The sequence below is a fragment of the Oncorhynchus mykiss genome, chromosome 8 (genome assembly GCF_057628025.1).
Source record: "Oncorhynchus mykiss isolate SJ-2025 chromosome 8, ASM5762802v1, whole genome shotgun sequence".
NCBI lineage: Eukaryota > Metazoa > Chordata > Actinopteri > Salmoniformes > Salmonidae > Oncorhynchus > Oncorhynchus mykiss.
The window spans coordinates 64,993,447-65,016,061 of NC_143029.1; the positions used below are offsets into that span (position 1 = coordinate 64,993,447).

At 42.5% G+C, this 22,615-nt stretch overlaps 1 protein-coding gene across 1 annotated transcript in view; it reads right to left on the bottom strand.

Annotated features, from left to right (window-relative positions):
* Window positions 1–5,626: 5,626 nt before the first annotated feature.
* Window positions 5,627–22,615, bottom strand: part of LOC110530312 (tenascin-N) — a 31,119-nt gene continuing 14,130 nt past the window's right edge. The window contains exons 7-17 of the mRNA XM_036985951.2: window positions 17,863–18,126; window positions 15,819–16,082; window positions 13,856–14,119; window positions 12,874–13,137; window positions 9,423–9,553; window positions 8,839–8,977; window positions 8,385–8,536; window positions 8,130–8,226; window positions 7,819–7,983; window positions 7,474–7,637; window positions 5,627–6,928 (exon numbers count right to left, since the gene is read on the bottom strand). Coding sequence (XP_036841846.2) covers window positions 6,803–6,928; window positions 7,474–7,637; window positions 7,819–7,983; window positions 8,130–8,226; window positions 8,385–8,536; window positions 8,839–8,977; window positions 9,423–9,553; window positions 12,874–13,137; window positions 13,856–14,119; window positions 15,819–16,082; window positions 17,863–18,126 — 2,030 coding nt within the window. The 3' untranslated portion in view covers window positions 5,627–6,802. The remainder of the gene's footprint in view (window positions 6,929–7,473; window positions 7,638–7,818; window positions 7,984–8,129; window positions 8,227–8,384; window positions 8,537–8,838; window positions 8,978–9,422; window positions 9,554–12,873; window positions 13,138–13,855; window positions 14,120–15,818; window positions 16,083–17,862; window positions 18,127–22,615) is intronic.

Consider the following 22,615-nt stretch of genomic DNA (forward strand, 5'->3'; position numbering starts at 1 on the left):
TTTGTTTTTAAGTTTTAAAGTTAATTTCCTGCAATTCTACACATTTTGCAATGGGGTGTACAGAAAATGTTGAAGTTTTAAATCACCTTTTCCCAGTTCTACACATTTTGCCATGGCGCAGAAAGAACTTTTGCAATTTTATAACAAATTTCATGCCATTCTACACATTTTGCCATGGGGTAGAGATACATTTTTTGACCGTTTGAAAGCAACTTTCCTGCAATTCGACATATTTTGCCATGATTTAATGATACCGGAGTGACAGTGACGAACAAAATCAACGAGGGCCCCATGGAGGTCAGGGCCCCTAGGCACGTGAACTGCGTGCCCAGTCGGTATTCAGCCATGATTATGCCTGGAGCCGGCACTGGTGTTCAATATGCTCCATAGAAACTCTTGAAAGAGACTAAAAGAGCCAATAATATGTGATTGATTGTGTGTGTGCGTGCATGCATATGTGTGGCTGTGCATATGCACGTACGTGTTACTCTCAAACTCAACTCTGTACCTTGAAGCTAGTTCCACAGCATTTTTTTTATTGTTTCCTTCGAATCACAGACTGATTTAGACCTGAGACACCAGGTGTGTGCAATTACCTATCAGGTAGAACAGAAAACCAGCAGGCTCCAGACCTCAAAGGGTAAGAGTTGAATACCCCTGTGTTAGAGTGTGCACTCAACCAGAAGGTTGAGGACTGCTTTTTATTTCCAATGCTGGAGGCCAGCAATCTAGCATTGTGATTCGGTTAGAAAGATCATGTTTTTTATAGGTTAGACCATTTCAAGTTCAAAGCACTTGCAGTTATTGCACTTACAATGTGAACAATGTGAACTTATGTAACTACTTTGAAATATTTTGCTGTATTTGCTATATCCACTAAATGGAGATCTCAATTCCATTCATGAGTTGACCATCAATCGCTGAATTGAATAGAACAAAGTGAAGCACTGAGATCTTTCATTTACATTACCGTAGAGTATGCTGAAGCTCAGTATTGTTGATGAATGAGTGTTTCTACCCAACAGTTCCATGTGTTACGTTACCTTATGCTCAGATTGCCATGTGTACTGTCTTGCACTGTCCCTATTGGTTCATAAAATCATTATGCGTTATTATTATTATCTCCAGGCTCTCAGACTTTGGGGTGCTAAGTGGATCCTTCTTACATCTTTATCCCTCAGTGCCAATAGCCATCATTTCACATGTAGTGATATTTACTGGCATATCATAGTTGAGGTACTATGCCATCATTCAGTATTTTCTACACCATTGTATTGATAAAATATAAGTTGTGTGCATATGGGGCATTGTGTGCAAAATGCACACATTTTGGGGCGGCAGGTAGCCTAGAGGTTAGAGTGTTGGGCCAGTAGCCGAAAGGTTGCTAGATCAAATCCCTGAGCTGACAAGGTAGAAATATGTTGTTCTGCCCCTGAACAAGGCAGTTAACCCACTGTTCCTAGGCTGTCATTGTAAATAAGAGTTTGTTCTTAACTGACTTGCCTAGTTAAATAAAATTAAAATGTATGCAAATAGAAGTTTATAATTGATTTACAAATCCGGTGACAAATCAGTTTCATTTGTTATTTTTTTATTATCCCTGTTTTCAGATCCTTATTTTGTGCCTAATAGGCTTCTCTATTAGTTATTCACTAAACTTTGATCGAGACAAATTATGCATTAGAACATACAGGTAACTGACAAAATAAAGGAAACACCAACATAAATAGGGCGTTGGGTCACCACAAGCAGCAAGAACAGTTTCAAGGTGCTGTGGCATAGATTCTACAGTCTGGAACTCCACTGTAGGGACACAACACCGTTTTCCCACAATAAATTCCATAATTTGGTGTTTTGTTCATGGTGGTGGAAAACTCTGTCTCAGGCATGATCTGGTGAATGAGGCATGCATGCATGCACACACACACGCACGCACACACGCACGCACACACACACACACACACACACACACACACACACACACACACACACACACACACACACTTTAAACCCCCCTAAGCTCCTTTGAGACCCCTCTTTCAAAGTTAATGAGATTTATTCTTCTAGTCATGCCAAAACAATGGGAAACTGGGCATTTTACATATGACCCTAAGCATTATGGGATGTTAACTGCTTAATTAACTCAGGAACCACACCTGCGTAAAAGTACTTGCTTTCAATATAATTGGTATCACTCATTCATATATATTCAATCAGATCCACTTTAGCCGACATCCAGATAGCGGTTGTTTTGACGTGTCAGAGGTGTGTTACAGCTGTCAAATCCACAAGCGGCTCCTGGCATTATAGCCTACCTAAAGGGGACATTTCCATTGACAGCACGGAGTCGCATTAAGATAAATCTCCTGCAGCCTTGTTTACAGGTTTGAACACTGGAATGTGAGATGTAATCTACACCTCGATTAGTGTGATAGAAATCCTCATTACTTTAATGATTTTTTGTATTATTTCTGTATAGCCTTCACTCTCGTTTTGAACTTTTAATGCAAGGGTGATTGATGGGTTACAATGAGCAAGAACAGCTGCTCTCCAATTTGACAGCTCCAACACAGTTACACCTTCGACACCGCCAGAACATCAGTTATGAGGGTGGCGGCTACCGCCAGTTAATGCTTGATCTGATTGAGTCTAGGCCTTACTCAAGTGTTTCCTTTATTTTGTCAGGTACCTATATATTCTCTTCTGTTTGTCATCACACAAGAAATCGCTGACGTGATACATTTTCGAGTTATGAGCTCAGGCCACACTGGCGGCTGCATGAATCATTTATCCTGTCATTTGATTTTACAAAACAGCTGGAGAAAAGAGGGACAAAATAAAGTATTTTTGTAGCTTTGTTGATTCTTTGTTGGTGGGTTCATGTGTGGTTCACAATAGATGTGTTTCTGTTATCTTGTTTGTTGCATAAATTGACTTAATCCCTAGAGAACTTGGGCAAATGTATCATAATTTAATCTGATATTTGGTAACCAACATAAAGCATTAGCATCCACACACTCTGGATGTTTGTTGTTATTTCAAACTGATATGTAGTGATAGTCTGGTTCTGGAGCAGTGACTAGCCAATTCTATGTGTCGAGATAATGATTTGGGGGTTTCCTACTCTCTGTCAGACATGCCGTGTTGCTGAGTCCTACAGCTCTGACAGGCCCAGACATTCAGAGGCAGAGCACAGACATGCAGTGGAAAGTCTATGTGGGCTGATGGCAGTTTGTCTGCCATGACACAACCCACCAACCCCAGCAGTACTCCACTTCTAAACAAATAAGTCTTGTTTGAATACTACACTACCACTCATGGAAAAATGACATCAACCCTTCCCTTAGCCTCACACACACTTCAATGGAGATTCAGCCTATGCTCATGGGTAGGTACTCTGTTGTATGAAAGCCTGTTTGTCAGATGCCACTTTGGAATCTGAGCACCAAACTTGAGCTCATGTTGAACTTGTTCTCTGTGAGTGAGGTAAATAGCCACAGACTCAAAACACTGCTGCATGTATACTCAAAAGTGTAGGGATGACAAAATAAGCATATGTTAATTGACAATTGAAGTAACCTTTGAAGCAGGAATAAGCGCATAAAGGAGTTATTCTCAGGGTAAAACGGTTTTACTTTTCTACAGGAGATTACATGTGTCTAACTGGATAAAAATGTGTGAAGAATTGTGTGTGAGGCATTTCCTTCCCTTTCCATCCCTATTACATCCATCTCAGCATTAAAGACGCTACTTTGCCGACTAAGAAAGTATTTTTTAAACCTCCCACTTTGGGCTGGATGTGTGAATGTGTAGTTCATACATGTATAATCTAAGAGCAGAATACTGTCTTACCTCAATTATTCACAATTCCTAGTTTCAAAGTAACTGGTTTCTTGAACCTGTGCCGCACCATTTCCCCTACATTTTCCTCACGTGGGCAGCCCCCTAGAAATTAGAGTTCTAGCCAATGAGTTTCAGCCCCTCGCATTTGTGTATTTCTAGCAAGAGGCCTGCCCTTCATTATCTAATGAGGTTGCAGGGTGGGCCCAACAGCTCATTGGACACAGCAGAGAGAGAGAGAGAGAGAGAGAGAGAGAGAGAGAGAGAGAGAGAGAGCAATGATGAGGTGCACATATCTGCACATATGTGGCGTACAGTAGTACGCAATTGTCGGGGACCACTTTTGGCTTGTGAGTGTTACTTTCAGACTAGTGGCTAAAAAGTATCAGAGAATCTCTTTAAGAGCTCATTTGCCCCGCAGTGCTGTTATAGGAACCAATCTTCTTTATAGTAATTTACAATCCATGTGGTTCAAATAGCTATTGCATCAATTGGCTCCTGTGAGACATTTCAAAAGCTCAGCTAGAATATTCCACAGTAGGCCCCATCCTCTTCCTCCTTCTTTTTCATTCTCGCTTAACTTTGTGAATATCTTTCTTGCATTGTTATTCACACAGTCCAATGTGTGAAATCATTCCTCAGCAGTGAATTGAAACGACAGCTGAGAAACCAGGGGAAGTTGAGAAACCTCAACTTGTGGTATGATACACAACTCAAGTGTAGGTTATCCTAGACTGTGTCTGTCAAAGAGAAAACCATAGTCATTCAACTCAAAAAGGACATAAATAGGGACCATTTTCAAATGTCCTGTCAAGATCAGGTTACCTGTGAGGTTACGTCACAAAGTGATATGAATGGTAAAAAGCAAAAGGAAACTGCAAATCTGCTATTCTGTTTTTCTGGTATATCTAACCTTTTCTGCAAATCTAACCCTGTTTCTGGGAAAGATATGGTGAAAATCAAACGTTTTCTACTTCGTTCCTCTTCAAGTATGAATTGAATTAGTTGATTAACATCAACTGCATCTTTTTGATAAACACTGTGTGAAGTCATGTCCCATTCAAATAGCACTCTCTGTCACTGCAGGCATAGATGCTACTGAGTCACGCCCTGACCTTAGAGATCCTTATTATTTTCTATGATTGGTTAGGTCAGGGTGTGACTCGGGTATGAAAGTCTATGTTTTCTATTTCTTTGGTTTTTGCTGAGTGTGGTTCCCAATCAGAGGCAGCTGTTTATCGTTGTCTCTGATTGGGGATCATATGTAAGTTGTCATTTTCCTTTTGGATTTTGTGGGGTCTTGTTTTCTCTTTAGTGTCTGTTACCTGACAGAACTGGGCGCTTTCGTTTTGTTATTTTGTTTGAGTGTTTTTTGGATAATAAAATCATGAACACTTTCCACCCTGCGCTTTGGTCCACTCCTTTCGACGAGAGCCGTTACATAGTGCTATAAAGGACTTCAATATAACACAGCAACTGGGTCATTCCACCAATTTGCTGCCTTTTGAGAAATGTATAAGGAAAAAAAAGAAAGAAAGAAAAAAAGTTTGATTTCACCTAACTTGAACATTTTGTTATTTAGCATTCAACTTCATGAATATCAGGTTTTCCCATCTCAAATGACTATAGTAAATGCCTATTAAGTGTGAAATAAAGTAACAGGGATGGCCATAACAGGGCTGACAATTTCTTCTGAAGTCAGCCATAAATCCCCTTGTGACAGGAGGAATGGAAGTATGTTGTGTGCAACAGGCAGTGGCAATTGAATGCAAGCTTCACCAAAAAATGAACTTGTTGAAACATTTATAGCCTGTCAATCTATGGGTAAAAAGGTTGACATGTTATGCTTGACACCACAAAACACCAGAAAATGGCCAATAAAATATTTTACTCTATGATTTGACTCTTAGATATTCAATGTTTCTTCTGCAAAAACCGTGTTCAGTTCACATAACAGTGTTGACCTTAAAACGAGGGACAGATGTAAATGAATCACTAATCACATGAAATACATAATAGTCTTCAGAAATGACTGTCATAGCAACACTTTAAGTAGGGCTTTACAATGATGGTGAAACTTGGAGACCTTTTGGGATTAAGTGGGTTAAAATCTTCCTAGAAGTGACACAAGGTGGATGGAGGGACATGTCAAAATGCTGAATTTTGGCATTTTAGCAAGCCTATATTCATTTTAGGAATCCGATTGATTGAATTCTCCATGTGGTCTATATTAAAGGGCACTTCATTTAATATAGCAGGCTTTTAATTTCTACTTAAAATATCAAAGGGACGCAAAAGGCACTCTTCGTGGAACGACACAATTACAAAACACACTTGAAAATACAATCTTACAAAGGAGCATGTCATACATTCTATTTCTTATGCATAACATCTGAAATGTGAAATGTAGCTAACTCTGTAGGCTGGGTAGGCCAGAGACCAGAACTTAGAACAGAGAGTCAGGGTCTATGCTATGTTATGAATGTGAACAAGAGCAGTATAACTATTCTAAAAACACGGTATCATTTGGTGATCTAACTGATTATGCATAATAGGAGCAGACAGTGTTATGAATATGGTGACTGTTTTATGCCATGGAGCCAGCCTATAAAATGTAATCATATACAGTACAATAGGACAGAGGTCATTTGCTAAGAATCTACGTCTGCGAGGAATGCCGCTTTAGGACAGAGCCAAGATACGAAATCCTTTTACTTTGCCCATGTGATAACACTATACAGTGAAAGTTGCAGTTCACTTGTTCATAATATATATGAAATAAACCAATAATACAAATATCCTATGAAAAATAAAGACGTTTATGGCTGCAGCCATATGATATGTTAACATAAAGTAAGTTACAATAGTCTTGAGATAGATTGATGTTCCTGGTTTGAGGTTCTAGCTACTTTGCCTGGTTTGTAATGAGGTTCCCATTGTCTGCTTTAGTTCATCAGAGGGACTATTTTCTGGGAGCTGTACTGCTTCTAAGCGACCTCCTCTTCCTGGCAGTGCCCACAGGCCGAATCTTCATCTCAGTGAAATCAAGAGACATCAGGTGACCCTTCCATGGCTCCCAGTTCACACCCTGGTAGAGGTTAGAAAGAGAGACAGGACAACACATTAGCCACAGTCAGCCAGATGTTTCATGATACTAGTAACTGCTTCACACTGAAGAGGATTTCATACTGTCTCATATCTATCAAAATAAGGTCAAATATAGAATGATCCAGAATGAAACTTCTATCAAGTTCTATCTGTGCCGGTGATGTCTTCATCAATACTGACACAAACGTATTTTGCATCTCATTAAGAGAGGCATGGTATAACTTGATATGACAAAACAATTCCCTCCCATTTCCTCTCAACGTTCTTCATGCAGACACAAAACAGTTCTTGTTAGGCTCCCTGAGAATGAAAGTTAGCTATAAACACCTATTTATAAGGCTTTTTGAGAAAAGTGTACCTTTATGGAAGCTGATAAATCTAGGACAGCCATTTCACACTAAGAATAGAAAACCCCTACCGGACGCTCACGTGCAACTACCATGGATTCTGTATTATGCTATCAGCGCCATCTGCTTGTACGATCTTGCACTACACCCCCAAAAAACTATGCCGCACAAGTCTTACCATGCTGTGTCTGTTGTCTCCGAATTTGCCGTTGAGGTTGGCAAGGTGACAGTTTTTGTACCACCATGCACCACGATGTGTCAGGGCACAGTTACCAAGAGCAATGTCATTGTCATTGTCAACCGTGGAGAAGGGGCGACCTTGATGGTAGCTCATGGCATCGCCTGGAAAACAATCATATACCTGATTCACAGCATCCATTGTGAAAATTCTATTCATGACAGTCACAGCTGTGTGGTAATTGGTTATGTGTGTGGGTTGGAGCCCTGAGTTTGTTTAATGTGTGGAATATTTATGCTTGTATTCCTCAACAAATTGTTAGAAAGATACAAAGAGATGGTCCACCTGCTGTTCCACTGTATTCACCGATGGTCAGATTGAACTTCTGCTTAGCCGGGGCTATCTTGAAGTTGTCATAGACAGCATAGGCCTTCTCTGAACCCACACCAAGGTCCACTCGCAGCTCGTACTGCGTGGGAGTATTGGTCAGCTCATAGATATTGTCCAGACCTGTGGGTTAGAGTAAGAGAACTTTGAGGACTTATTACATTTACATCATCATTATCGTCAATATCAATTCCATGAGAGGAACTCCTAGGAACATAACAGTCCTATTGAGATACAGGAGATGAAAATTATGTTTATACAGTACTAACCAAGCCAAAATTCATCAGTCATGTTCCCAAAACCAGCCATGTACTGTCTCCAGCGCTTCATGAAGTCCATCTGTCCATTGTTGCGTCTCTGGAACACCTGGGGAGTGATGTACTGTAGATCTCAGTCTCTGCTCACACACAAATTTGATTGATAGTTTGATTGACCACTTAAATCGATGGTCCATCTATCCAGACCGTTTTTTTTCTTTCAGTCATCAATACCATCAATCAAAATGTACTTTAGCTTGAGCGTACCACCCATCCACCGCCATCAGTGTCCATGTCACAGTACACCTCCATGGGCTTGGTGCGATCACTGTTGACGTAAATGGTGTAGATTCCACTTGCCACGTTACCATTCTTCTTAATCTGAGTACAGTCCATGGGGAATGGGTACAACAAACCCACTGTGAAGGATACAAGTGCAATGATGCCAGTAAACTATAACCGTTATGGGGTTCAGGGGAAAAAAAATATGTAACGATGTGTCAAGTAATTTATTCTGATATAGCAGCAAGCTAATTGCCCTGAAAGTTGGCTTTCAGTTATATTTCACAAGTGACCAATTAATTGTAAGATGAGAAAGAAATGAAACATTACTAATCAAATTGAAATTATAGCACAAGAGTGTAGTGAAATGCTAACGTCTCACCACACTGAGTCAGACTAGTCTGGTGTGTGGATGATGTTCATAGAGGGCACAGTGTACCTGTTTTGAATGTGATCTCTATCACTCTGCTCCTCTTTGGTCCTCTGTAAGCAAGGAGGGTAACAATGTAGTTCTTTCCTTTCTCCAGGCCCGATAAGGCAAAGCTGCTCTCTCCTGCCCTCAGCTTCTTCTCCACAGCCTATTCAGAACACAGTGGAATTACAATCATTCACTGAGACAAGGAAGAGTCACTGACACAGAACTAAAGACCACTGACGTTGGTTTTTACAAATGTTTCGCCACTAGAGGTCAGGGGTATAACACTGAGAATACTTGTTTTTTGTACACGATGCACGCCAACAGTAACTTTGTCGATTAAGGCAGCTCCCCGCACCTCTTCAGAGGGGTTTGGTTAAATGCGGAAGACACATTTCAGTTTAAGGCTTTCAACTGATTAGGTATCCCCCTTTCTCTTTCCTTTCCCTTTCATATAGGATGAAATGAAATTGTGATCTCCAATACCGAAAGCTACGAAAAAAAACACAACTGGCTAATATAATAGGTTTCTATAGCTACATACATATATCATGACATTGCATATTTCCATGCCCACAACTAGAGTGTGTGTTACTGAGAATTAGTACCTTCAAACTGCCATCCTCAGCTCTCAATGTGAGGATGTAGCCATCGATTCTGGCTAAGGGAGCAGTCCAGGTCAGGGTAGCTACATTCAGTTTAACATCCGATGCTTTCAGGTTTTTTGGTGCGTCAATTTCTATGGAGAGAACATCCCAAAACAGAAGCCATTTAGTCAAATAGAATGCATGAATGAAAATGTCCAGACGCAGTAATTGGATGGCAAAATAAGAATATGACAGCTGATGAAGTACTATTTATCATGCCTTACATTCCTCCATCTCTATTCTCCAATAAATGTCACTGTTTGTATCTCATATTGAGCAGATCCTTGAACTGTTGGTTTGGGTTGACCAGAATTCCACTAAGAGCGAAGGAACCTGACAGCTCCTCAAAGATGATTATGCCTCCACACAGGATGTCCTAGCCTTGTCGGAATCCTGGCGTAGGAAGGCCATCAAAAACCCTGAAATGTCCATCCCTAACATTTCCAGACAAGATAGAACTGCAATCTACTGCAGAGATAGCCTGCAGAGTTCTGTCTTACTATCCAGGTCTGTGCCCAAACAATTTCAGCTTCTACTTTTAAAAATCCACCTTTCCAGAAACAAGTCTCTCACCGTTGCCGCTTGCTATAGACCACCTTCCGCCCCCAGCTGTTCCCTGGACACCATATGTGAACTGATTGCTCCCCATCTATCTTCAGAGCTTGTGCTGCTTAACACCCCGGCCATCCTACAATCTAAGATTGATGCCCTCAGTCTCACACAAATGATCAATGAACCTACCAGGTACAACCCCAAATCTGTAAACACGGGCACCCTCATAGATATAATCCTAACCAACCTGCCCTCCATATACACCTCTGCTGTCTTCAACCAGGATCTCAGCAATCACTGCCTCATTGGCTGCGTCCGTAATGGGTCTGCGGTCAAACGACCACCCCTCATCACTGTCAAAGCTCCCTAAAACACTTCAGCGAGCAGGTATTTCTAATTAACCTGGCACGGGTATCCTGGAAGGATATTGACCTCATTCCGTCAGTAGAGGATGCCTGGTTATTCTTTAAAAGTGCTTTCCTCACCATCTTAAATAAGCATGCCACATAAAATTTAGAACCAGGAACAGATATAGCCCTTGGATCACCCCTGACCTGACTGCCCTTAGCATCGAATAGCCCCTGCGATATGCAACTTTTCAGGGAAGTTAGGAAAGAATATACACAGGCAGTTAGGAAAGCAAAGGCTAGCTTTTTCAAACAGAGATTTGCATCCTGTAGCACAAACTCTAAAAAGGTCTGGGACACTGTGAAGTCCATGGAGAATAAGACCATCTCCTCCCAGCTGCCCACTGCACTGAGACTAGGAAACACTGTCACCACCAATAAAGCCAGGATAATTGAGAATTTCAATAAGCATTTTTCTATGCTAGGCCATGCTTTCCACCTGGCTAACCCTAACCCGGTCAACAGCCCTGCACCCCCTACAGCCACTCGCCCAAGCCTACCCCATTTCTCCTTCACGCAAATCCAGATAGCTGATGTTCTGAAAGAGCTGCAAAATCTGGACCCCTACAAATAAGCCGGGATAGACAATCTGGACCCTCTCTTTCTAAAATTATCCCTCAAAATTATTGCAACCCCTATTACTAGCGTGTTCAATCTCTCTTTCGTACCGTCGGAGATCCCCAAAGATTGGAAAGCTACAGCGGATATCCCCCTCGTCAAAGGGGGCGACACACTAGACCCAAACTGCTACAGACCTATATCTATCTTACCCTGCCTTTCTAAGGTCTTCGAAAGCCAAGATAACAAACAGATCATTGACCATTTCGAATCCCACCGTACCTTCTCCGCTATGCATTCTGGTTTCCGAGCTGGTATGGGTGCACCTCAGCCACGCTCAAGATCCTAAACGATATCATATCCGCCATCGATAAGAGACAATACTGTGCAGCTGTATTCATCGACCTGGCCAAGGCTTTTGACTCACCACATTCTTATTGGCAGACTCAACAGCCTTGGTTTCTCAAATGACTGCCTTGCCTGGTTCACCAACTCCATCTCAGACCGAGTTCATTGTGTCAAATCGGAGGGTCTGTTGTCCAGAACTCTGGCAGTCTCTATGGGAGTGCCACAGGGTTCAATTCTCGGGCCGACTCTTTTCTCTGTATACATCAATGATGTCGCTCTTGCTGCTGGTGAGTCTCTGATCCACCTCTACGCAGATGACACCATTCTGTATACTTCTGGCCCTTCTTTGGACACTGTTAACTAACCTCCAGACGAGCCTCAATGCCATACAACTCTCCTTCCGTGGCCTCCAACTGCTCTTAAAGGCAAGTAAAACTAAATGCATGCTCTTCAACCGATCGCTGCCCACACCTGCCTGCACTTCCAGCATCACTACTCTGGACGGTTCTGACTTAGAATATGTGGACAACTACAAATACCTAGGTGTCTGGCTAGACTGTAAACTCTCCTTCCAGACTCACATTAAGCATCTCCAATAAAATTTCATCCAGAATCGGCTTCCTATTTCACACCAAAGCATCCTTCACTCATGCTGCCAAACATACCCTCGTAAAACTGACTATGCTTTCGATCCTTAACGTCGACGATGTCATTTACAAAATAGCCTCCAACACTCTACTCAGCAATTGGATGCAGTCTATCAAAGTGCCACTGCAACCTGTATGCTCTCATTGGCTGGCCCTCGCTTCATTTGTCGCCAAACCCACTGGCTCCAGGTCATCTATAAATATTTGCTAGGTAAAGCTCCGCCTTATCTCAGCTCACTGGTCACCATAGCAGCACCCAACCGTAGCACGCGCTCCAGCAGGTATATTTCACTGATCACCCCCAAAGCCAATTCCTCCTTTGGCCGCCTTTCCTTACTGCTTACTCTGCTGCCAATGACTGGAACAAATTGCAAAAATCACTGAAGCTGGAGACTCAAATCTCCCTCACTAACTTTAAGCACCAGCTGTCAGAGCAGCTCACAGATCACTGCACCTGTACATAGCCCATCTGTAAATAGCCCATCAGACTACCTCATCCCCGTACTGTTATTTTTTTCTACTTGCACATTAATCTTCTGCACATCTATCACCCCAGTGTTTAATTGCTACATTTTTATTATTTTGCCACTACGGCCTATTTATTGCCTTACCACCCTTATCTTACCTCATTTGCATACACTGTATATAGACTTTTTATATTATGTTATTGACTGTATGTTTGTTTATACAACTCTGTATGTCGCACTGCTTTGCTTTATCTTGGCCAGGTCGCAGTTGTAAATGAGAACTAGCCTATGAGAACTATCCTAAATGAGAACTAGCCTATCTGGTTAAATAAAGGTGAAAAACAAAAACACCATAACCTCTTGTTCAGAAATGACTATCTCACTCATTGGACAATGAATTTGTGGGATTATCATGAAAATACAGATAGAAAACCTGTCTCAGCTTCTGTGGAGCTCTTCCTGCTGACCCGGGAGCCCTTGACAGCCCAGATGTAGACTGTGTAGATGACTCCAGGCCTCAGCCCAGTCAGCCTGTAGGAGGTGCTGTCTGCCCCAACAGGGATCTCCACACTGGAGCCCTCAGCAGAGCTGTAGCTGATCAGGTAGCCATCAATGTCCGCTAAAGGTCTGTCCCACGACACATCAGCTGTGTCCTCTGTCACTTCTCTGGACAACAGGTTAGTAGGAGCATCCAAATCTGGAGAACCATTAGTAAATGGATTATTACTATACACAGTCTACCATGCATTACATTTTTTTTTCATCTGGGAGATTAAAAGTTGTGTTTCCCAAGAGCGAGATCATTTTCATGTCAGGATTTGTTAAAAAGTAGCACAAGTATTTTGCATAGAATAATTAACAAACTAATATCGAATTATTGAGGAATTACAACCCAATAGCAATGTTTGTTGGATGTTTTTAGGCCTCAAAAGTGATCATCTGTTGAGATAAGTTCATGTTACAGGCCATCTGTTTTGTAGCTGCAGCTATATGGCAAAATTCTAAATGACCTGGGAAAGGTTATCACTATATCATTTCAAGCTTTGCAATGCAAATTTGTTTCCATTTTTTAGGAGGTTGAGGAATATAGCTGGATGTACTCAGTCAATGGTGTGCAGAAAGTGGACTAATCTTGACATTAAGATATAAAAACATCAGACAAACTTCAATTTTGAAGTGTAATGTATTTGTGAGTATACATATTATTAAAATATATAATTTTCTGTGATGGTCAGTTGTGGAATGACTAAGGATATGTGAGACAAGTTTGATTGATTATCTCTTTGCCACTTTTACTGGTAACACTACTTTGTATAGTCCCAGATGAATTATCTAACACAAACACTTCCTATTCTAAGTAACATCCATATCTACAGGGTTTTTCAACACTTTGAATCACGAGACGAGTTAGTGACCTGTCTCAGCGTCAACAAAGTTCTTCCTGCTGACCCGGGAGCCCTTGACAGCCCAGATGTAGACTGTGTAGATGACTCCAGGCCTCAGCCCAGTCAGCCTGTATGAGGTGCTGTCTGCCCCAACAGGGATCTCCCCACTGGAGCCCTCAGCAGAGCTGTAGCTGATCAGGTAGCCGTCGATTTCAGCCTGGACTTTATCCCATGTTACTGTCGCTGTGTCTTCTGTCACTTCTCTGGTCAACAGGTTAGTAGGAACATCTAGTTCTGGAGAGGTATGAGTGTGAGTTAATTTCAGTAGTTTCAGCACATACTATGTAAGTAGCAGGCACTAAAAGCTAGATGTGTTAGGAACTATGATAAAGCATATGTATGTAATTCTACCAGTGCAGTGTTATCACATGAAGATCTTTAACAATGTATTTTTTTAAATACATTTTTTAAGGCATTTTTCAATTAATTATCAGTGTTCAATTTAACCTCAATGACTAACCCTATCTTAAAGTGTACCTACCAGCACCCTGTTTGTTACCACTTGTTTGAGAGCAGAAAGCTCTGTGTACCACCTTCCATTGGTCCTGTGTCACTGTTCATTTACGTTTACTGATCCAGTAATCCTAGCCTTCCCCAACCTACCCCCATCCAGTCAGCAGACAAAACATGGGAAACATGGGGAGCCCTGCTTGAATTTCACCCCTCTCAGATGTTTGTATCCATGTGGAATCCCGTTGTTTGACTTATGGGACAGGTTAGTGTACTATGTCTGTTTCATTTTCTCACTGAAGCAGGCGTCCATGACAATGCAGCTGTAGGCATCCAATAGGCTTCCAATGTCGCACACCAGCAGTCCCTGGAGGCCAGACGACCAAACCTCACCTACGTAGCAGGTAGTATATTGTTTACTTTTGGTATCAATGGGATTGTGGGGGAGGAAATGTATACACTGATACGGAAAGTATATACCACTGGGTGTGATATTTCTGCGCTATGAGAGCCAAGAGGAGATTTCCTACACAGTGCTTATCTATAGCCTGTATTTCCTGATGGTGGGTGTCAGCTGGTATAGTACTTGAGCCTTCTGTTTTAATGCCATAAACAGCAGTTAAAATGCACTCTCCTCCCCCTCTCTCTCTCTCTCTCTCTCTCTCTCTCTCTCTGTCTCTCTCTCTCTCTCTCTCTTTCTCTCTCTCTCTCTCTCTCTCTCCGTCTCTCTCTCTCTCTCTATCTGCCTCTCTCTCTCTGTCTCTCTCTCTCTCTCTCTCTCTCTTTCCTTTATGTATAACGTTGATCTCAAGTATTTGATAGTATTTTGCTGACTGGATTGCCAGTAAGTGAAAGTTAAACACATAGTTAGGTGAACCGAGGGGTTATTGAAAAAGCCCCACCAAGCCGTTACTGCTTCCTCCTTTTACCCTATCACATTGACACACAAGGGAAGCATATGTTTGGTGTTTCTTTCAAATGAGCAGAATTAAATAAGGAAGGAACCATTTCTAGCTCCCTTAAGCTCTCCTTAAATGTCTCTAAAACATTTCCACAAACATGCTCCACAGCTATAGGCTATGATAAACTCATTTCAAAAGAAGTGTCTACCTAATTACTTTAAATAGCTTGCCCAGCACAGGTCTGAGCAAGAGTTTCCCTCTTGGAAAAGATGTAAAGAAGATACATATTCACAAAAGTGCTGAGGGTGAAAGTCTGGCTGGCTGGTTTTTTTTTTGTACCATGTTGTCATTTTGTAAAGTGCATCCCTTTAAAAGTGAAAATACAGCCCTAAGAACTATCCACAAGACCCCAACATTAAAAAAATGTCCTCTTGCACAAAGGACCTACATAAAGCATAGGATGAGAAGTTCTCTCCCATTCATCCACAAGCCATCAGGATCAAAGTATAAAGACAGACGTCACTTAAGACTATTTCGAGAACTGAAACAAAAACAAGTCAGGCATTTGGTTAACAGTTTACCTGTCTCAGCTCCTGTGGAGCTCTTCCTGCTGACCCGGGAGCCCTTGACAGCCCAGATGTAGACTGTGTAGATAACTCCAGGCCTCAGCCCAGTCAGCCTGTATGAGGTGCTGTCTGCCCCAACAGGGATCTCCCCACTGGAGCCCTCAGCAGAGCTGTAGCTGATCAGGTAGCCGTCGATTTCAGCCTGGACTTTATCCCATGTTACTGTCGCTGTGTCTTCTGTCACTTCTCTGGTCAACAGGTTAGTAGGAACATCTAGTTCTGGAGAGGTATGAGTGTGAGTTAATTTCAGTAGTTTCAGCACATACTATGTAAGTAGCAGGCACTAAAAGCTAGATGTGTTAGGAACTATGATAAAGCATATGTATGTAATTCTACCAGTGCAGTGTTATCACATGAAGATCTTTAACAATGTATTTTTTTAAATACATTTTTTAAGGCATTTTTCAATTAATTATCAGTGTTCAATTTAACCTCAATGACTAACCCTATCTTAAAGTGTACCTACCAGCACCCTGTTTGTTACCACTTGTTTGAGAGCAGAAAGCTCTGTGTACCACCTTCCATTGGTCCTGTGTCACTGTTCATTTACGTTTACTGATCCAGTAATCCTAGCCTTCCCCAACCTACCCCCATCCAGTCAGCAGACAAAACATGGGAAACATGGGGAGCCCTGCTTGAATTTCACCCCTCTCAGATGGTTGTATCCATGTGGAATCCCGTTGTTTGACTTATGGGACAGGTTAGTGTACTATGTCTGTTTCATTTTCTCACTGAAGCAGGCGTCCATGACAATGCAGCTGTAGGCATCCAATAGGCTTCCAATGTCCCACACCAACAGTCCCTGGAGGCCAGACGACCAAACCTCACCTACAACCTAATGTAGCATATTGTTTACTTTTGATATCAATGGGATTGTGGGGGAGGAAATGTATACACTGACATGGAAAGTATATACCACTGGGTGTGATATTTCTGCGCTGTGAGAGCCAAGAGGAGATTTCCTACACAGTGCTTATCTATAGCCTGTATTTCCTGATGGTGGGTGTCAGCTGGCATAGTACTTGAGCCTTCTGTTTTAATGCCATAAACAGCAGTTAAAAGGCACTCTCCTCTCTCTCTCTCTCTCTCTCTCTCTCTCTCCCTCTCTCTCTCTCTCTCTCTGTCTGTCTCTCTCTCTCTCTCTCTCTCTCTCTCTCTCTCTCTCTCTCTCTCTCTCTCTCTCTCTCTCTCTCTCTATCTCTCCCCGTCTCTCTCTCTCTCTCTCTCTCTCTCTCTCTCTCCGTCTCTCTCTCTCTCTCTATCTGCCTCTCTCTCTCTCTCTCTCTCTCTCTCTCTCTCTTTCCTTTATGTATAACGTTGATCTCAAGTATTTGATAGTATTTTGCTGACTGGATTGCCAGTAAGTGAAAGTTAAACAAATAGTTAGGTGAACCGAGGGGTTATTGAAACAGCCCCACCAAGCCGTTACTGCTTCCTCCTTTTACCCTATCACATTGACACACAAGGGAAGCATATGTTTGGTGTTTCTTTCAAATGAGCAGAATTAAATGAGGAAGGAACCATTTCTAGCCCCCTTAAGCTCTCCTTAAATGTCTCTAAAACATTTCCACAAACATGCTCCACAGCTATAGGCTATGATAAACTCATTTCAAAAGAAGTGTCTACCTAATTACTTTAAATAGCTTGCCCAGCACAGGTCTGAGCAAGAGTTTCCCTCTTGGAAAATATGTAAAGAAGATACATATTCACAAAAGTGCTGAGGGTGAAAGTCTGGCTGGCTGTTTTTTTTGTTGTACCATGTTGTCATTTTGTAAAGTGCATCCCTTTAAAAGTGAAAATACAGCCCTAAGAACTATCCACAAGACCCCAACATTTAAAAAATGTCCTCTTGCACAAAGGACCTACATAAAGCATAGGATGAGAAGTTCTCTCCCATTCATCCACAAGCCATCAGGATCAAAGTATAAAGACAGACGTCACTTAAGACTATTTCAAGAACTGAAACAAAAACAAGTCAGGCATTTGGTTAACAGTTTACCTGTCTCAGCTTCTGTGGAGCTCTTCCTGCTGACCCGGGAGCCCTTGACAGCCCCAATGTAGACTGTGTAGATAACTCCAGGCCTCAGCCCAGTCAGCCTGTATGAGGTGCTGTCTGGCCCAACAGATATCTCCCCACTGGAGCCCTCCGCAGAGCTGTAGCTGATCACGTAGCCGTCGATCTCTGCTTGTACCTTCTGCCATTCCACGGTAGCGGTATCCTCTGTCACTTCTTTGGTCAAGAGGTTAGTAGGATCGTCAAGATCTGTTGACATATATGAGGATGTAGGCAGAGAAGACATTGTATGAAGAATCACTATTTTCTATAAGGACACTCAGGTATGTGGTTTATAAAACACCATTCAAACATTTATTTTATCCAAGTCGGTCAAATGATTTTCTGTTGGGCTCTTCACTCCTGTGAGGAGCAGACAGAGACCCTAGGAGCAGGCTGGAAGAGGAACGCAGACCCAGCATATACATCTACAATGGCACAATGTTGGCCCAATGCGAATATAAATATTGACCATATAAAACCAAATGCATGCTTTTCAACCGTTCGCTGCCTGCACCCGCACGCCTGACCAGCATCACCACCCTGGATGGTTCCGACCTTGAATATGTGGACATCTATAAGTACCTAGGTGTCTGGCTAGACTCTAAACTCTCCTTCCAGACCCATATCAAACATCTCCAATCGAAAATCAAATCAAGAGTCGGCTTTCTATTCCGCAACAAAGCCTCCTTCACTCACGCCGCCAAACTTACCCTAGTAAAACTGACTATCCTACCGATCCTCGACTTCGGTGACGTCATCTACAAAATTGCTTCCAACACTCTACTCAGCAAACTGGATGCAGTTTATCACAGTGCCATCCGTTTTGTCACTAAAGCACCTTATACCACCCACCACTGCGACTTGTATGCTCTAGTCGGCTGGCCCTCGCTACATATTCGTCGCCAGACCCACTGGCTCCAGGTCATCTACAAGTCCATGCTAGGTAAAGCTCCGCCTTATCTCAGTTCACTGGTTACGATGGCAACACCCATCCGTAGCACGCGCTCCAGCAGGTGTATCTCACTGATCATCCCTAAAGCCAACACCTCATTTGGCCGCCTTTCGTTCCAGTTCTCTGCTGCCTGTGACTGGAACGAATTGCAAAAATCGCTGAAGTTGGAGACTTTTATCTCCCTCACCAACTTCAAACATCTGCTATCTGAGCAGCTAACCGATCGCTGCAGCTGTACATAGTCTATTGGTAAATAGCCCACCCATTTTCACCTACCTCATCCCCATACTGTTTTTATTTATTTATTTTTATTTTTCTGCTCTTTTGCACACCAATATCTCTACCTGTACATAACCATCTGATCATTTATCACTCCAGTGTTAATCTGCATAATTGTAATTATTTGCCTACCTTCTCATGCCTTTTGCACACAATGTATATATAGACTCCCCTTTTTTCTACTGTGTTATTGACTTGTTAATTGTTTACTCCATGTGTAACTCTGTGTTGTCTGTTCACACTGCTATGCCTTATCTTGGCCAGGTCGCAGTTGCAAATGAGAACTTGTTCTCAACTAGCCTACCTGGTTAAATAAAGGTGAAATAAAATAAAAAAATAAAAAAAAAATATAGGTTGCCAATGCGCCTTTGCTCATCAGCTTCACATTGGTCCCTAAGGCATTTGTGTGGGCAGTTCATATCTGTTGAAGGCAGTCCTTACTTTGCCTGAAATAAGCCAATCTTTTCCCAGCACAGGTCTTCATTTGGCTCCCTGATTTGCATACTGCTACTACCACAGGAGGTTGGTGGCACCTTAATTGGGGAGGACGGGCTCGTGGTAATGGCTGGAGCAGAATTTATGGAATGGTATCAAATACATCAAACACATGGTTTCCAGGTGTTTTATGCCATTCCATTCGCTCTGTTCCGGACATTATTATGAGCCATCCTCCCTTCAGCTAATTTACAACATAATTCTCTAAAGGTGAATCCTCACTGCAGAACCAATAAACAGCACGTCATGCTGGTCCATGCACATTTTTTCAGTGCATGAAAAAATATTAACAATAATAACTACAGGCCATCTAAGAATTTGGCCAAATAAAAAAATATTTTGAACTTGCATTTCATGATCTGACATAAAGGCAGCCTACGTTTTGGGCATTACATTGGAGATTTGCTATTTTTTAACATCATGAACGAAGAGCCAAATGCGCCAGCTCACCGAAAAGACTCGAAATGCCCATCTCTAATACATAGATTTTTACAAGAGAAACTATTAACTCATACTGTATGTTATTTAAATATTTTTTGAGACTTCATCATTGGCTATAAACAAGATTTTAAAACATGTGGGCATTACACAACAGAACACTTTAACTGGAACCAAATATTTGAATGAGCCCCCGCCTCTAGCTGGGACTGGTTTGGGATAGACTGTGTTGGGCTTGGTGTGGGCTAACCTGTGTCGGCTGGTGTGGGCTTGGTGTGGGCTAGCCCACGCTGGGATAGTCTCTGTTGGGCTGATATGGAATTACTGTGGATTAGCCCGTGTTGGGCTGGTGTGGGCTTGATGTGGGCTAGCCTGTGCCCACCTTGCCAACCAAATACCCAGATGGGGCCCATGCTTGCTGGGGCACGCTCTCTCTATGACGAGGAAGTCAAGGGGCTTAAGGTATCAGGGGACAGAGAAGATATATGGCGGATGTGAGCAGACTGACAGGGAGGATCCAGAGAGGAGCATCCAGCAGAGCAGGGTGAGTGAGGGGAATGGAGCTTGCAGCTCTACGGGGGTTAGGGAAGGCAAGCATCAGTGGCATCAGCAGCCAGACTGAGAGAGGAAGTGAGAAGACATGTAAAAGCAATCATCATTTAGGCTATCCCTCTGCGACTCCTCCAAGGTCAGCTCTATGTCACCACGCTATCCGCATCATGAAAACGGATTATTGATGCGTCCAAAGAGAGAGTGCCGGCATCGGGAGGCACTTATAAGGTTTAGCTGCTGTCTTTTTGCCACTGTATGTGGGTACATTGCTTGACAAGCTGACAGGGGTTAATCACAAGAAAATGAAATGTTACACATAGTATCAGTAGCCTCGGAGAAAGCCCTATGTACCGTGTAGGAGTTAAAAATGCAGACAGCCACACGTGCCACAGCTTTCTGATCCTTTCCCATGTTTGGTTGCTCACGCTTAAACAGATCAGCACGTTGGTAGGTGTTATGTTTCCATGGGAAGAGACCACGTTTGGCGAGGCCATGTCGTGATGTATGACGGCTTTGGATAGCTCAAGGTTCTACTGCCACGGTAGCTGAGTGGGGAGACTACAAAACACTGGTTGCGGTTTACCATGTGGAAAACAGCTTATCCATCAGTAGGCCTCCTCACCATCCTTACAGGCTGGGGAGAAAGCTGCTAGTAGTTTGTTCCCATTCACAAGCTTTATTTAAACGGACAATGACAGCAGAAAGTCGAGTGCTCGAGGAGCCAGAAGGGTGCAATTCGTCCCATGTGGGTCAGTCTGTACGTGAGTCCATCCACACTGCAATTAGGTGGCAGGAGAGATTAGTAACTTCAGTGCCTCAGACTAACTCTGAAAGATGCCAGAGTACTCCTCCGCCCACATCACTGACTGCAGCCCAGCTGTACTGCACAGCTCCACATGGCCTTAGAGTCCAGGGACCATGATGAAGACTAAACACTTTCCCTGACATTCACCTAGCCATGCATCTGCTTCTAGTTATATGGCCGCTCCTGTGTAAACCGTATTGAATCTGATGCGGTAGCACCAGTAGACTACTATGTTGTGTTTATGAGCCTTACAATCCTCTGGCAGGTTACTGTGACAGGTAGCAATTCTGTTGATTTTGGCTTGTCCCGAATGCTTTCAGGTTGCTGCAATTTATCTCTCCTTACTGAGCCCTGGCAACAATACTGACGCAGGAACCGTGCACACGTTACAAGGTCTAACATTCTAGTCCACCGTTTCATTGTCTATGAAATAAGGATTTATGATTTATGACAGGAGAAGAGAGACATTTGTTTCACAAAATACTATAATGCCATTCAATAAAAGAAGACAATGCACTCTAGCTGATTTTCACAGTAAATAAATAGCATATCTTTCCTGAAAGAGAGAAGAATTGAAAAGCCATTTCCCCCTCTTGTTGTAAGTGGACCGGCCACTTGTGAGAAAATGTTCTGTAATGTATAACTTGCTGAGAGGAAGGAACAAAGCTCCTCTAATTGAGGCTTACATAATGTGAGCTGTCAGGGGTGGCCCCACAGGATACAGTTTCATACTCTGTACGGTTATTAGGAGGCTCATATACTCACAGACAGTCACAATAAACTGCCTCTATGTGATTGCTATTATGTTTGAATTTTCCTATTTTTCTATCGCGTGTGTGACTATATTGCTCTGAGGAGAACAAACTGGGCAGTAGCAATAATAGGTGACCTTTTAAAAGTTCCCGGCCCACACACTCATCTTGAAACAATTCTACGCCTATCTAAGGGAACTCTGGAGTTCCAACTTCCAAAATCACTATAAGCCTTTCGTGCAACTCCTCAAGTGAAGGTTTCCGTGGTGGTTGAGACAGGCCACCTTGTCTTGTGTGAAGATTAGCTCTATGAAGAAGGATGTGTGAGGTAATGGAAAGACACCTGACAACCATCAAACTGGAAACGCTACAATGGTTAACTCCCAAATGAAACCCATTAAATGTCACCTGAGGGTTGAGAAA